The sequence below is a fragment of the Alligator mississippiensis genome, chromosome 4 (genome assembly GCF_030867095.1).
Source record: "Alligator mississippiensis isolate rAllMis1 chromosome 4, rAllMis1, whole genome shotgun sequence".
Lineage (NCBI taxonomy): Eukaryota > Metazoa > Chordata > Crocodylia > Alligatoridae > Alligator > Alligator mississippiensis.
The window spans coordinates 222992256-223008755 of NC_081827.1; the positions used below are offsets into that span (position 1 = coordinate 222992256).

The following is a 16500-nucleotide window of genomic DNA, read 5'->3' on the forward strand; positions in this document are numbered from 1 at the left end:
CTCCAGAGAGAGAGATCATACTTTTGAAAGAGTCATCTGGATACCAGGTAAAGAATTGCTGCGGTACAAAAAAATAAAAATAAAAAAATCAGCGTGGATTACATAGCTTTACACGGCACCAGAGTCTTGCTGCTGCTGCTGCCACTGCCAATGCAGCTAGTGCTGCCACTGATGTAGCTGCTGCTGCAGCTGCCGCCAACATCACCACTGCTGCTGCCAATGCAAACACCACCACCATTGCTGCCAATGCCATGATCATCCCATAAGTTGGGGAAGCCAGCCTTGGCCTGCAGGGCCAGGGACAAGCCAGGGTGAGTGGCTGGCTGGGATCTGGCCCCAGGGCAGCATGGAGTCCCTGGGTATATCACAGACCCCCAGCAGCCCCATAGTCAGGACCCGTGCACAAAGTGTGTCAGCGGAGAGCCCCTTTCAATGATGGATGCCAGAGGAAGGAAGAAAAAGGGGGGTGAAGTCAGAACCCACCAAAACTCCAGCACTCAGGAGTGAGCAGCTCAGTGCAGGGCACCAGAACCCTGCCTCAACCATGCTGACAGATGTTTAGTTAGCCATTTTGAATTTGTGTTAGCCTTTTCACCCTGACTACAGCACTGCATGGCCAGTGGCTGCAGATGGGACACCATGTAGCTGCATGCCAATTGATCACATCAAACCCTCAAATGCAGCTTGAGATCCATCTTAACACCTGAGTGGAAAGGGATGGGGTTTAGGGGAGGAGGATCCCCACAGAAGATGCCAGAAGGGAGCCCAAGCCAGCAGGAAGATCTTCAAGCGAACCAAGTACATCTTCCATAAGTCTGGGCAGGAAAGTCAGCTCAGGGCCATCCAACCCCCAAATGGCAGCATGGAGGCCTGCCACAAGGAGAAACCAAATAACAACTGCGTACCAGAATAAATCTCTCAGTTCTAACCCTCAGAGGGTATCTACAAAACACCTTTAAATCTACTGGATACAAAAAATCATGGACTAAATATAGTCATTGGCTTTATGGCATATTATAACGTGCCTGCCATCTGATAACCCCAGGTAACCCATCTGCATTTTACTAGCTACATTCTTCCCTCTATCCCTGCCTCCCCCTGCCACCACCCCTGCTTTTCTTTCAGCTGTTGTCTCACAGAGCCTCTGATTCCCCCCTGCCATGCATATACATTTTCACAGAACAGCATTTTGCTGCTGGCTTCCATCTATCCAGGAGAGAACACAACGACACAACAAACTCCCCCTCTGCCTGAAGAAGGGTTTTTATACCCAAAAGCTTGCAAAGATTTTTTTTCCAACTATTTAATTGGTCTAGTAAAAGATATCACATTTACCTAAAGAACTTTGTCTGCCTGTCTTTAGACCAGCACAGCTACAACCAGGAACCCTATAGTTATCTAACAAATTCAAAGCTTTCACTTTCCGGAACACAGGGTTTGGGCCAAAAGAATAGAAAATAATATTTGATTGATGTACTTATATATTTTTGTCCTAGGTTGGTTTAATTGTATATCATTTTGATTGATACAATGCAGAAGCAAGCAGAATGTAGATATACACCACTTTGAGAGGTAATGTGGCCACAGGAATAGAATCACAATGCTGTCCAATAGCATTGAATGTGCACTGCAAAAAAAAAAAATTACTGGGGCCAATAATTGTTTTAGCAAAAGTGAATAAAATGTCTGAAATATTCTGCTGTAATATTTGTCTTATGGAAAAGAGATTTGGAACCACTTCTTTCCTTCACATTTTTAGAAACCCACGAAGAGAGAGAAACACTATGCAAATGTATGTATCTAGACATAATCTCTATGAATTTGCTATAGTTTCTAACTGACAAAACATTTAAATTATATATTTAAATTATATATTTTCGGCACATACAGTTGTTTTTCCTTCACTTTAGTTTTAGTTCATGTTTAACTACAGTGAGGGAAATTTTTTACAAAATGTTCTACTTACGAGCTTTACTTGAAAGGAGACCAGTGATTTATGTAACCATTTCAAGCTATTGTTTCTGTTATCGCAAGGGTACAGGCCCAATGTTCCTTTTGCATCTACAGATGCTATGCAGAAATCTCCATGTTTAATCAGTCTCAGCCAAGTATAATTGAACTTCTGGTTCTGTGGAGAAAAGTCAGTTGAAGACTGATTTCATTTTGGATGTGTGGGATTTTTTCCCCCCTGTATTTCTGTCTTGCACTTCTTAAATCCAACAGCATTCATCAATACTTCCTGTAATTGTTTCATATTGGTCTGAGTGAATCTAGAGCTAAGAGTCAGGATTTAGGATCTGATCATTCTTCAGATAACTTCAGTGATTATGCTCCTTCTGCCTCTGATGGTAAGAGGCTATGCCTGTCAAACTGCTGTAGCTGAGATCAGGATACAACTCAATAGCTTTCTTAATGATTGTGTTTACAATATATTAGGACAGTGGCAAAATGATCAAAGAAACTTTTTGTGGCCCATATAACTGAATACTGGGATAAAAGGAAAATGATAAGTGAGTTGATCCCTCTTTGCAGAATTCAGAAGCTGGAGACAGCTCTAGAACAAATGCAAAAACAGGAGACTTAGCTACTACAGCTGGTATAAAATAGCTGATGCTGGAATTTCAAGATTGGCCTTCAACTGGAAAATGGCTATTGCCCTGCCATAGTAAGCTTATTCCTCATCAATCCTAGCAGGTGACCTGTGTCTATATTGATCAGTAATTATTAGGGTGTTGCTTATCAAAAAACACTGCCCATAAAAGACAGTACTAGTTGCTTAGAGCAGTTCCCACTTTTCCTCTCACTCCTGCCCCATTTTGACTTTGCTGTTTTCATGTAGAATACAGTTTTGGTCCAAAGCCATTTTGGCTTTGTTAGTGTTATACAGAGTTGTAATTCTTTTCTACTAAAGCTTTTTGTCCCATGGGGTGCATATCCCTTAGGCTGCATGAAAACTAACTGCAAGTTTCCATTTAGTTTTGAAGGATCTCAGAGTTTTCATGCATGTTCCATTGCTTAATGAACTCTACAGATACAGTACAGTTCTCACTTTTTGATGGAATCTTTTAGCAATATGTTTTACAAGGATTACATTAACCTCAAAGTTGGAATTCAAGTCAGTAGAGTAGAACTCATGGGGATTCATCAGAATTATCAATACAACTGACAACATTTGCTGTCTAGTTTCCAAAATAACAACCTCAAATATTTCTTACCTTGTTATTAATATCACAAGTCTCAAAAGCTAGAGTGGAATTTTCCACTGTAATACATCCAGCCATTGCTATATTAACAATCTGGAAAACAGAATTAAAAATAGAAATTTAGAAAAGGGAATAAGTCTAAAGTTATGCATGTAATCGCAGGAAACCGAAAATAGCAAAGAGAATATTACTTTGCAATTGCCCTAAAGGATCCTTGAGATAATTGGTTAGAACAGTGATACTCAGCCTTTTTAGAGTCAGGGCACCCTTCATTAGACTCAAAGGATCCCTCAGAAAATACCAGCTCTTAGTTATCGCTCAGTTTTTGACTACACATCAGAAAGTTTTTCACACTATGGATTTCTATTTGAAATCTCCGGGTTTATCTTGTAAATCATGTTTGCAGACCTAAAAATACTAATCAAGGTTGACAGCTATAAGTACATTTACTGACTGTCAATAAAAAATCAGGCCAAAAATGGCTGTCAGTAAAGTCCATAAAAAAAGTTAGCTGTCAGTAAAAACACTAAGTAGCCACAGCTTGATTTAAGTTCTGACCAAGCACAGCAGTGCCACCTGGGGCCTAACAGGAGCACAGCACTTAGCAGGGAGCATTCTGCTGCTGCTGCATCCCAGGCTGCCTATAGAATTGCTGGGTCACTGGTATGCTTCTTTGGGGTTCCTTGCTGGAATGGGAGGAGTGAGGCTAGCAGGGGTAAAGCTGAGGAATTGACTTGTGGGGAGACAGGGATGATGGGGAGGGACAGAATCATGCAGTGAGGATCACCAGAGTATGGGGGTGAATATGGGGCTACTGGCATCATTGGGGGGTGGGGGGCAGAGTCAGGCAGCATAGTGTAAAGCTATGGTTTTAGTCAAGCAGGGTTGCCAACCCAAGATTTGTTTTACTGCAAACTTTTTACTGACAACCAAACATTTTTACTTTTTTTTTATTACTATAGTTGATGTTAAACTCCTAAATTTAAACCCAGCTTTTTAACTGAGACCTAGGAGCAGGGCAGGACCTGGTAGAAGAGTTATATTTACATTATATAAAACATGTATATATATGTAAACATGTGTATATATATATATATAAACTATGTTTATATATCAATAAAAACATGTGCCAGTAAAAATGCTTAGTTGTCAGAAGCTTGCAGATTGTCAGCAAAACAAAAAAATATTGAGTTGGCGATGCTACTGCTAACATTATCCAGGGCATGTCTATACATGCTTTTATGTGCACATAAACTTCATGCAGATTTGCCTAATGCATGTTAAGGTACATGTGCATGCACTAAGGTGCATTAATGTGGTGTGTGGACTGACTTGGGACTAAAGTTAGTCCCAAGTCAGTTGACACACACAGTGTTGATGTGCCTTAGTGCATGTACATGTGCGTTAAGGCGCGTTAGCTATTCGTGCCTAAATTTGCCATTTTAAGGCACATTAACAGCGCTCATGTGTAGATGCACTCCTTTAATGAGCTTTAAATTGGGCTAAAGTACCTTCAATTGGCATGTGTAGATGAGCCTCCGGAGGGCCACAGTTCCTTGGTTGTGAATCACTGGGTTAGTTATACGTTTTACTGAATGATATATGTAATAGAGACATAACATAATTTTACCCAGAAGTTCCCAAACTTGAGGCCAGGGGTCACACTTGGGTCCACACACTTTTATAGTTTTTCACTGAAAAGTTGATGATAAGGACTTGTAGTAGTCCACATGAAATTCTGAGGACTAACCATATGCTATTCTTCTAAAAAATATTGAAGCTCCTGGTTTAGCCAAACTAAAGCTACTGGTCCACAGTTCTCTGCTGTTGCTTACGAGTGCTCCTACTTAAGTCTATATTTTTAATCAACAAAGGGAAATTGACCCTTCTCAAAACACTAGAGGCATCACATATCTAATTTCTTCTGTTAGACATAGCTACTGTTCCTGTTTCTACTTTATATTCTGTAAATTGCTGAAAAATCAATTATAAAATCCATTCACATTCCTACCTCAAGTCAAGCAAGCGACAGAGTAGGAGAACAACCACTTTGGTAGACCATATGCAGACAATTTGAATACCTGGCCAATCAAATCTGAGATCAAATATCTCCAATTATCTTGGCCAGCAAAGGCCAATACACATATCAAAACTGTTCTAAGCTAATCATGAATGCTACAGTTGGCTAACCAGAAAGTAAAAAACAAACAAACACATGCAGCTGGCAGAATGTATCTGCTCTAAGACCTCAGTTTGCTAATAGATTTAGGAGACAAGTGGTGAGGCACAATTCTATTCTATTCAACTGGCTACTTTACTGTCATCGCCTGTTGTAACATCTCCTTGAAGAGCATTAAATGATATAACAAGTATGTATTGCATACTTGTTTTTTTTTTTCTTTCTGGCTCTGTTTCTTTTTCCACAAGAGGAAACAATTTGTAAATTTTTAGATATAACATATTTAATTCTATTATGTATGATGTGCTCTGTATTAGGTCCCTGAGCTGACTCTTTCTCCCTTTCAGATGGGGTTGACTGCTCTTGACCAGTCCGCAAAATGAAAGCATTAGTACTTATGTTAAGACAGAAATAGCTATGTATGGGTTGATGCCTCAGAAAGAAGCACCTTCAGTTGCAATGTAAGCATGAATATTTTAGCTATTTTTAAGCTAGGTCACAATTTTGTAGCATGTTGGTGGAGACACAGAATGCATGTCACAGATTGGAGCTGAACATGCAATAGTCAGTTGAAAGTACAGATATCTGTGATGTTTTTAAAAGGATATCTATTTTCTTTATCTATTTGCACATTCCCATATTCTTGTTATAATGCAGACACAATGTCTTGTGTAGATGCGTCCACTTACGAGTACTGAAGATTATATCAAAACACTGCTACTGCTGAGCTGAATTCTGCAAGATACCAATTGTCTTCACATCTTACAGACTAAAATTAATGGAGCTATGTTTATTTATAGCACATGAGGATCTGGGCTTCTATTAAACATGTGGAGGTACATTCATTGTGTTTTAAAATAATCAAAACGATCTCGGCAAACTAGAGCCGAACTATTTTAAACTGTTTTTTTAAAAATGTAGTCCCTTCCCCTCCTTTTTCAATTACTGAACATTTTATGAAACAAACCAGATTTCTGAGAGTAAATTTCATATTCATAAAATATTCCTCAAGCAGCTTGAGTAGTTAGCCAAATAGTACTTTGGAGAACTTGTTGCAAAATGTATTTTCCATCCCGCATAATTTCAAGATATTGAATTTGTTTCTGTCCCAAATTAGAGCAAAACTGCCAAAAAACTGAAATTTTTCAGAAACCTATGGTCTGAAAAAATCATTTTTGATCAGATTCATATTTTGAAAAAATCCAAACATTGCATTTGTTTTCAACTTTGGATAACATAAATTTTGAAACAGAAATCTGTTTGACGTGAGCATTCTAAACATAACTCTAAAATGGAATTTTGCTATCCTCAGCGTATCTTTTTTCCATTAAAAAAAATGAAAGTTCACCTACATTAAGATTTATTTTAAAAAACAGTCTCATCAGAATGGCATTTTTTGACAAGTTAAAAATTCTCCTACAAACTCTAATTGTTGGTGAATTGACTAATTCAGTAATTATCACTTGTACAAGAAAAATAATAAGCTGTTGATTTATCCAGCGATTGGAAGGTGTTAAACAGCTGAATAGTAAATAACCCACTTTAATCATTTTCAGGTGAATGATTCCATCTTAAAATATGTGAAACTTTTGAGGCATGTTCATGCAGGCCCAGTGGCCAGTTCCAGATCACAAAGCGCACAAATTATGCCAATGCATCCTCAGAATTTATATTCACAAATATATTCTTCAACACTACACTATTTGTTTAGGTCTACTGAAAATATTAGGCCAGATCCCAGCTGGCACAACTCACTGGATTGCTGGAGATTCCTGTGCAAGACAGGGATGTCTGAGAGGTTACAAGGAGCATTGTCTTCCTATACCTCCACTTATACTGGCTCATCCTAGGAGGCATATCTGAATGTGTCCAGTGTTGCCATGCTCTGTCTCTGGCTGCCAGAACGGGCTATGAGGTGGATTTCAGTTGCACTGGGGAGGATGAATAGAACTACTGCCCGGCTCAGCATTAGGAGACAAAAAGCTATTTATGTTTGGCCCTTAGAAAGCATAGCACTGGCAGAACTGAACACCTGGCACAGTCCTACTTCTATTGTTTATCTAAAAGACCTTTTAGCAGTATATGGATTCACTAATAATTTTTTCTAGAAGTCAGAAGTTGAATTTAAATGTAGTCTAAAATTCTAAGTGAAATATCATTTTTATGATGCCTCAGCAAGAATATTTTATGCTCTGAATTTTTAGAAATGTTTCCAGTAGCCCTAAGCTGTGTTAAAGTCTGGATGTGGGCCAAGATGAGAATCTAAATTTTGTTTGGGAAAAAATAATTTATAAAGAGATGCTGAATATCTGAACAATGAGCACATCTGTGCAAATGTGATTCACTTGATGTTCAGGTTTAAAGAATAGCACGAATATAATACCAGGATATTTAAAGGCACTGGGAAGAAGATTCAGATCATACAGAGGATGATACTTGTTCTGTTACATTCTCCTCAAAACTATAACTTTAAAGTCAATGGGATTTCTAGCAGGCAAGTACAACTGAGCCTAAAATATCTTTGAAAAAGGTTTCTGCCCAGTTCATTGCACTTGCGTCGAAACTGGCATTTGGGCTGTAGCTGCACTTTAATATATAGCATGACTTTGCTAGGCTGGCTACCTCCATCTGTAGTTTGGAAATAGCTAGAAATGAATCTATATTTATTCTAGAAAGTGAAAAAATACAGTTTTCTAGTGCACTCTAGTGGTGACAGGCTATTAGTACAAAGCCCTGCAACAAATTTTCTCCAGATACTTTTTCTTCCCTACAGAACCTATGAAAGCTCTAGAAATCTTGTACAACCCCCCCCCGAAAAAAAAAAAACAACCAAAATTTCTCTCTGTTCATACACTTATCTGCAGAGACAACATTTTTAAAGCTTAATCTGTCTCTTGATTACAAACAGGGCTGTTACTATAAAATCATATCCTTAGGTTTCTATTACTTTCTTTGTAAAAATACAGGGAAGTGAGAGTCGTGAAATGTAAAATATTAAGAAATTTCAATGAATAGGAAGTGTAAATGGAAAGACAGGAATCCCAACTAAGGAGCGACATGCCCTGATCTGCTGCCTATTGCTGGGACCACAGACAATCCCTCAAGATACTAAAGCTGTTTCCTTGTATACCATTATATGCAGCAAAATGAAGTGCATGATGCAAAGGGGCTAATCTGTAGTATTCTGCACCTCTGGGAGATGTTGAGTGAGCAAGTGCCCTGGACTGCCTAGATGTCAGTGACAAATCACTGAAAGCAAGTATAAATGAGGAGTGGCAGGAAAACCAGCAATGTCAACATACAATTGTAATATATTTGCACTTGTAAAGTTCACGTACCAGCCCACTTGCTCTGACAAGGGGAGCTTCCAGGTCTGGGTAGACATTCTCCAGATACCACTTGAAGCTTTTGCACTGAAGTTTCTTTCGCAGTTGTATTTGTTGAGTCAAGTTTCCGACATCCAGATTTTTCAGGATTAAGTGGTAGGCATGTCCATAGAATAGTTCTTTGTACTCATCTAGCCAGACCTCTGCAACACGAGCCAAATTCCGCTCCACTGTCTTTATCCTATCTTTAGGGAAGGAGTAGGGATTGTCATTCCTGAAAATATGTCCAACTCTGGAGCATGGGATGATCTCAATTTCTCCTCCACACATCCAGATCTGGTAAATAGAGTTTGATTTGTTAAATATGATACACAGTCATATTCTGGGAGGTTTTCAAGGCCCACCTAGACAAACTTTGGCTGGGATGATCTAGTTGGGAATGGCCCTGCTTTGAGCAGGGGGTTAGACTAGATGACCTCTAGAGGTCCCTTCCAGCCCTAATTTTTCAATACTTTCTATGAAAGCAGCAGACCTGATTTTGAGAAGAGGCCTTGATTTTGCAGACACAGTTCTGTGTGTATAATTTTCCACTTGCAGTTATGTGTGGCTACAAATGAAACATGCAGAACAGGAACTGGATTGTGTTAAGATACTGAGGAGATATTTTACACTCAGAGGAACCTTTTTCAATCAGCTTTCCCTCCAGAGCTCTTCAAAACACAGAGAAGTCACAACTTCTATCCTACCCAGTAGGGAGCAGCAGTATATGTTGCCTTGCCTATCTTGCCTGCTTATTTGGCTCATGTAGTAGAGGCATGTAGTCAAGGCTCTGCCTCCTTCAGTTTCTCTGGAAAGTCTGCTGACTCTGGGGCACTAGTAGAGACTGTAGTTATTGTATCTTGTCCCCTGAGAGGGAGAAAAAGGAAGGTTTCTAACTCACCGCTCCATGCACCCATACAAATGCTCTAGCCCAGGATGCCTTTAGTTAGCTAAGCCTTAATGGCAGCATTTGCAACTGCAATGAATTGCAGGTCTACGGTGATTGCTTCTTGCTGACAATGGGGCCTCCAGAGCTAAATGTATGAGAGCCACGACTCTGCTGTTGAAAGATGTAATAACTTCTCTGCTGGCAGCACACATTCACCAATAGCTTACATATGAGTGTCAGGAGCTCAGGGTGAGGCCTTTCTAAAAGTCAGATATAATATAGTATTCAGACAGACTAACTTGCAAACAGCAATAAAAAGTTCTCTGCTTTGTTCTCTGAGCATTGCTGAATTGAGCAATAACTCAACACCTGGTCTTGTATCACCAGAAAAAAGATCATAGGTAAATATACAGAGTGACTTGTAGTTCCTTGTCCATGCCAAAAAGGAAATAATTACTACAATACCTGGTGTAGGAGTATGAACACAGCACATTTTAGAGCCACTCCTTTTTGTAACCTGACCAGCTAATTGCCACATCTTCAAATGCAAGGGTGACCGTTTAAATCATACTGGTTCAAAGTCTATCTTTAGTGTCAAGGCTTTGATTCAACAAAGTCGTGTAGAACATGAATTGGAGCCTAAATAAGATTCAGGGACAACAACATTTGAAGACTAAATGAATTCAAACTTAGAGAAGGAAACATTCATGAGTTCATTAGGGATGTAGCATACCTTGAATGAAATCTCCATATTTTCACCTCCCCAAACATCCAGTCCAGGATCATATGTTCCAAGTTCAAAAAAATACTTCTTATCAATGGAAAACAATCCACCTGCCATTACAGGGCACCTGGGAATGAACCACAGATGTTATATCTGTATTCTAGAGGAAAAGAAAAATTAATCTTCACAGCTCTTCAATAAAGGAATTGTCAGGAAATCATGGGCTACCAGCTGCCCCATGACAGGTACTAAGTGTAAGAATATCCTATATTAATTTTCATTCATAGACTAAACAGCCACCTGTTAGTTTTTATAAAGAGATAGCAAACATTATGTAGGAAAAACCAGGAGGAATCAGAGAACAGAACAGGCAAAGCCAGACATTGCTTAAACTGTGATGGCAGTCAAGTGGCAATGAGTGGATATAAATGATCTTTCTAGAGGTAGGCAAAGATGACTGACAGAGATGATAGTGTTTAAAAGCATGGATGGTGGTAAAAAGAAGAGGCACATTCTTGGTAGAAGAAAGTAGAATAAGCCTTGGCAAAGTATGTAAACAGAAGCTTAAAGTTTTAATGAAACTATGCAATCTTTTTTTTTCTGATGTCCATAAAGGTTGGTCTGTTTCTCTATCCAGATTCTTCAATAGTTGCCCAGTACTGTATAATTTGAGTGCCAGAACTGCAGGAAAAAATATCTTATGGGTTTTAGTTTTTATTTTAGGGTTTTTTTCTGGTTAAAGATGCATGTTTGTGCAGTTTTGGTAATGGTGCAAAGTGGAGTAATGATGGAGGTAGTATGAGAAGCCAAAAAAGGACAGATACACTGGAAAGGCTACTGCACAGAAAATCCATTCATGCAAATGACACGGAAGACACAATCACTCAAAAGGTGGCAAGAATAAGAGACCAGACTGTTCAGTCATGGTGGTAAATTTTACAGCTGCTTGGGTGAGACTCCCTGTCTCACCCAGGCTCAGCTTAGACACAGTTAAGGGGGCAGAGATGCAGGGAATCAGTTATGTATCCCTGATTCAGCATTGTCCAGCTGTGGCCTAGGAAGTTGTACCAAGTGCACTTTGCTGAGTGAAGAATCCATTCACTTAACTTCAAGTGCTGACAGCAAACACAGCACAATTTAGGGCTGATAAGGCCAAAAATAAGCAGAAGACTTTGCACCTTACTATCTTGAAATACCAAAGCTACAGTGGCTCCTGACATAAAAGGCCCTTCTACTAATGTACCTAAGTATACAGAGTGACAGTTCACAGTCTTCATCTGTGGCCACGCTACTGATGGAATCCCTTGTTTTGTCCATAATGCAGCATTTGACAGATTATCTATAGCATCGTGTGTGAGAGTTTTGCTCACATCAGGTGGTACAGCTTAATACAGAATTCAGTTAGCCATAATTTTTCTGGGCCTTCTGTGCTCAGTTACACAAGAATGATGTTTGGCTCAGAAAGATTAGGTTCCCTGTTATGAAAATGCCAAAGAAAGGGAAGCTTTGCTCACAAAAAAATAATGTTGTACTCTCACCTTATTATATCTGTTTCCTTGATTTTATTCTTTTCAATAACCTCCTGAGGAATCTGCCTCCACCCAAAATTCATTGGCCAAGTAAAAATCCCACGTTGGAAGTTGTCCACTGTCATATAACTAAAACCAGAAAAAGAAAGCTATGACATCAGCTTCTGAAGCAGGATCTTCATCAGAAGAAATTAGTGAAACTGGATTTGTTTATGTAAGTAAACAAAATTCTAACAAATTTAATTCTTGACCTCCTTGGAACACTAAAAATTCATGAAATGTCAGACAAAATGCAGTTTAGTGTATTTGGGCAATTGGTAGTCGTTCTAATTTCTACTCATGTATTTATTTTCTCATATTCCTTGTGAAGTAATTTTGTGAAAGGTAATTAAGTAATTATAGTTCCTGGAGTGCCATTCTAATTAAAATGCCTCAGTGTCATGTGTATTAAACCCCTGCATATTTAAAAATGGCTGCAGGACGCTGTAACTAAAGTTCATTCGATAAGCTTTAGTTAAAGTACCCCTGTGGCCATTTTTAAACCCACAGGGGTTTATACACATGATGCTGTGGTGATGCTAGAGTGTTTTAATTAAAATGCAGAGCAGACTTGATTAATCAGAGCATGTGTATAGGCATACTAAGTTAACCCTTCATGGATGAGATATTAGATTAAAGCACTTTCTGTTAGAGCATGTGATCGAATGTCTGTGCCAGATCCCATCAGGGGTTAACTTACAGCGTGATTGATGCCATACCATGTGGCATTTCACAGGGCTGTGCTCTAGCCCTGGGCAGAGCTCCTGTGCTCTGTCTGAGTGCAAGGCTGGCCCTGCCCCCTTGGCTCTCATTGACCCAGTCAGTGAGCCTCTGATCCCAGCCTGGTGTCAAGCCTGGCTGGGGGAATTGGGGGTAGAGGAAGAAGGGTTTCTGTCCTCACAGCCACCTTGGCACCATCCTGTGCCACAGCCCACCCAGGGGGGCTGTGGGGGAAGGAGTATGGGGTCTCTCTCCCCGCAGCTGCCCTAGCCAGGCAGCAATACACCTATGCATGGCCTGGGGGGCTGCGGGCGAAGGGCTCCAGGGTGTCTCTTTGTCTGCCTCCCCTCCCCCCAGCCACTTCTCACAGGTGCCAGCTGATGGGGGTGCGGAGGGCAGGTTATGGAGCGGGGCCGCTCCAGCAGCTTCCTAGGAGGTGTGCAGAAGTGCCCCCAGTAGTCAGTGCTGGCAGGCTGCAAGCTCCCTCCCCACTGAACAGTGAACATCTATTCAGTTAGCTCATGGTTAGCTCAGTTTTATAGTGCTTTAAGTAAAGTGTGATAGAGTGCTTCTGCCAGGGGATTTCTGAATGTCTATACTTAGCCTTTGTTATAATTAGTATTTCATGAAAATTGCTTGCATTATATCTTATATTTCATAAATGTACACCAGAGCAAGAAATGAAGTACCTCATGTCCTTGTCACTGACTACTTCAATAACTGGGCATGCCACTTTCGTCCTGTTTAAACGGACTCTTTCTAGAAGTGGTTCCAACCATCCTACATTACATTCCACATGAGAATCTAGGAATGTCAGTACATCACCTAGAGGAGAAATGCAGAGATTGGATTACTAATTTATGAGAATTAAAATGGACTTTAATAAACTTTTTCCAGAAAATACTGAACCTGATTTTTGTAAAGAACTTATTTTGTAAAGAACATTTGACTACTTGCAAAGTACCACATTCTGGCCAGAACTGGCACAAGGTGCAAAGACAGAAAGGTATGAATGGTGTTCTTCTCTCATCACCCACCCTGCCCAAGTCCCTACTTCGTTGTAACATTTTTGTAGCTGCTAATGACCTAAGTGTGGCTGGAGTCATGACCCTCTTGCAACTGGTCTGCAGAATGTGCACAGAGCATGAAGTATACTGCACCTGCTGCTCTAGGATTTGCTTCCCAGATGCCAGGCAACATTTCCCCTTTGCTCCCTCCTATTTAAGATCACTGGGGGCAGAATCTTGGACTCAAAAGTTAGTCTTCTCATGGAGAATGCAAAATTGGTAAAGGGTGGCCCTGCATAAAGCAATACAAAAATAAGGGGGAAATGCTTCCTGAAACATTCCTGATGAACAGGTCTGAGCTGTAAATCAACACTTAATATGGCCTCAGACAAACTTCCAAACCTTCTCTGTTTACCATCCAAGAAAATTTCCAGCCAACAAAAATTCAAAGTAAGCTCAAAAAATACCAGGCAAAACTGACTGTGCTAGTAGAAAGCCCAACTTCAGTACAATTAGTCTATAGTGATATTTTAATAACTAAATTATATGGGTTTTTAGCACCAAAAATGAGTTCAGAAAAAGGCAAAACCAGAAATGTTAACATTGTTTTCATCCTGCTGGAAAATACAAGCCCTTCCATAGCTCAAAATAATCAGCCTTTCAGCTGACAACTATTGTGTTTCATAACCATATTATTTACTTTCTGTAGATCAGCATTATAAACCTGTCAGTTAGAATTGAATTAGCAGAAAAAGGGCAAAGTGTCAAATAATAGTATCTGAAAAAGTTGCCATTTTTTTCAAAATATGTTGTTGGCTGAATCGCCTTCCACAATTTGTCGGCCTGGTCAGCTGAAAAATGACAAAAATATGTTAAATATGTTAAATAATATTAATCTCTAATATTACGTCAGTGGCCAAGATACATAGCATAGTAACGAGAGGGCATGCCTATATGTGGACATACGACACCGTTGTTACTGCCAAAAGGAAGTACTAAATGATGGTGCAGTAACAGCCTGTACTGCGCTGTACCGACCACGCATGGTTATTTTTAGTAGCTATGTTGCCGTAGTAGCACATTATAATGAGGGAGGAAGCTATAATGAGGAAGTGCATTGCTGCAGTGATGCAGTTGCAACATCACGGTTTTTGCCCATTGATGCTATATTGCCGTAGCACATTGCTACAGTGACACAGCATCACATGTAGATATGCCCAGGGAGAAGGTTTTTAAGTATAAGTGTCATATTCAAATAAATCCGAACTGAGAAGTAGGAGTATCTTTCCTCTTACCTTTAGCAATCTTTGCCCCTGCCAGTCTGGCTCTGATTAAGCCATGTCTTTCTTTCAGGTGAAGGATCTTCACTTTTGGGAACTTTGACATATATTTGTCTAAATTGTCCTTGAGATATTCTAAACAAGAGAAGAATTTAGTGAATTCCTTCAAAAGCTTAACTTTTTTGTTTTGAAGCCAGTGACAAATCAGTGGGAAACTTTTCCTGAATTTTAAACCATTTCCAAAATACACTATTTTTTTTCCTTTGGAGATAGTGCTGCTAGAGCACGTATAAGTTTACTGATATTCAAGAGAACTATCTGCTCCTCCCTTCAAACCACATGGAGGAAGCCCTTTATATAGCTCTCATATGTTTGAGCAGTGTAGAGGATTGTAGTATAGCCAGCTGGAAGGAAGAAGACAAAATCATATATACTCTAGGTGGAATCTTCAGCTATACTAAGCATTAATTGGCCTCTACTCCTCTGCAGGCTGAGGATAATAGATTCCATTTGTATTTTTGACAGAAGACCAGTTTTAAATCCCACCCTGTATGATATAAGGCTTCTGCTAACTTTTCATTTCTCCCATGGAAGCTAGTACCTAACAGTTGATTTTAAAACTTTTAAAATCAGAATTATAGTCCTTAAGCCACTAGAACATTAAAACCTACACCTCAAATTGCTTTTGTGGGTCTTTTCTTTGTTCTGCAAATGCTGCATTGAATTGCAAGAGCTAATGTGAAGTGCTACATTTAAATAATCCATCTGGTCTCAAACTGCGTGAGGATGCATCACTGCGCATCACTGGTTTGCATATGGCATTTTATAGTTTGTTTTCATTTGTTGCTGAAGTGGTTTTATTGTAGAAAATCTTCAGACAGAATAAAACGTAAGACAGCTGTATGAGTGAGAGGCAGTCCCAAGCATGTTTGGGTTGAGTATATTGAGAGAACGCCTTGACTGAGTAACATAAGAGTGAGATCTGAAAGGGGATTTCAATTAGAGTTTTCATTCTGGTATTTTGGCACCTTCCTTTGAAGCATCTGGTACTGGGCCCTCTTGGAGATGAGATATTGAAATAGATGCATTGCTGACCTGATTCAATGTAGAAATTCCTTGTTATAACAGTTTGTCTTAAGGGAAAAAAATCCCTCAGGGTTTTAGCCCCTAAATTTGACATGTCTTTTTAGTCTATCAAGGGGAAATAATATTTTATATTCCAAGATCTTGGCCCTGATTGCAAGAAACCTAATATTTTCATTAAGCCACTGAGGTTAACACACACAAAGGGAAGTGATGTGAGAAAATATTGAAGAGCAAAATTGAAAGTAAATGTTGGTGGGAAATTTGTTCAAAAATCTATTTATTATCATAAAAATGAATATATATATATATATATATATATATATAAAACAACTATTTGTACTAAGTTGAGCTTGTTTCCCCTCACCGTTTTCATGTCATCTCTCTTCTTAATTTGTAAACTATTCTGGGACAAAGACCCTGCCTTGGTATATCATTTAAAAATCCATAGTGTACGTGGCACTGATGTTGATTTGACACAG

At 39.4% G+C, this 16500-nt stretch overlaps 1 protein-coding gene across 1 annotated transcript in view; it reads right to left on the bottom strand.

Moving 5' to 3' along the window:
* Positions 1-16500, bottom strand: part of GALNT5 (polypeptide N-acetylgalactosaminyltransferase 5) — a 42740-nt gene that overhangs the window by 14244 nt on the left and 11996 nt on the right. Inside the window, exons 3-9 of the mRNA XM_006262802.3 lie at positions 14951-15070; positions 13338-13473; positions 11899-12018; positions 10370-10487; positions 8721-9044; positions 3216-3296; positions 1967-2128 (exon numbers count right to left, since the gene is read on the bottom strand). Coding sequence (XP_006262864.1) covers positions 1967-2128; positions 3216-3296; positions 8721-9044; positions 10370-10487; positions 11899-12018; positions 13338-13473; positions 14951-15070 — 1061 coding nt within the window. The remainder of the gene's footprint in view (positions 1-1966; positions 2129-3215; positions 3297-8720; positions 9045-10369; positions 10488-11898; positions 12019-13337; positions 13474-14950; positions 15071-16500) is intronic.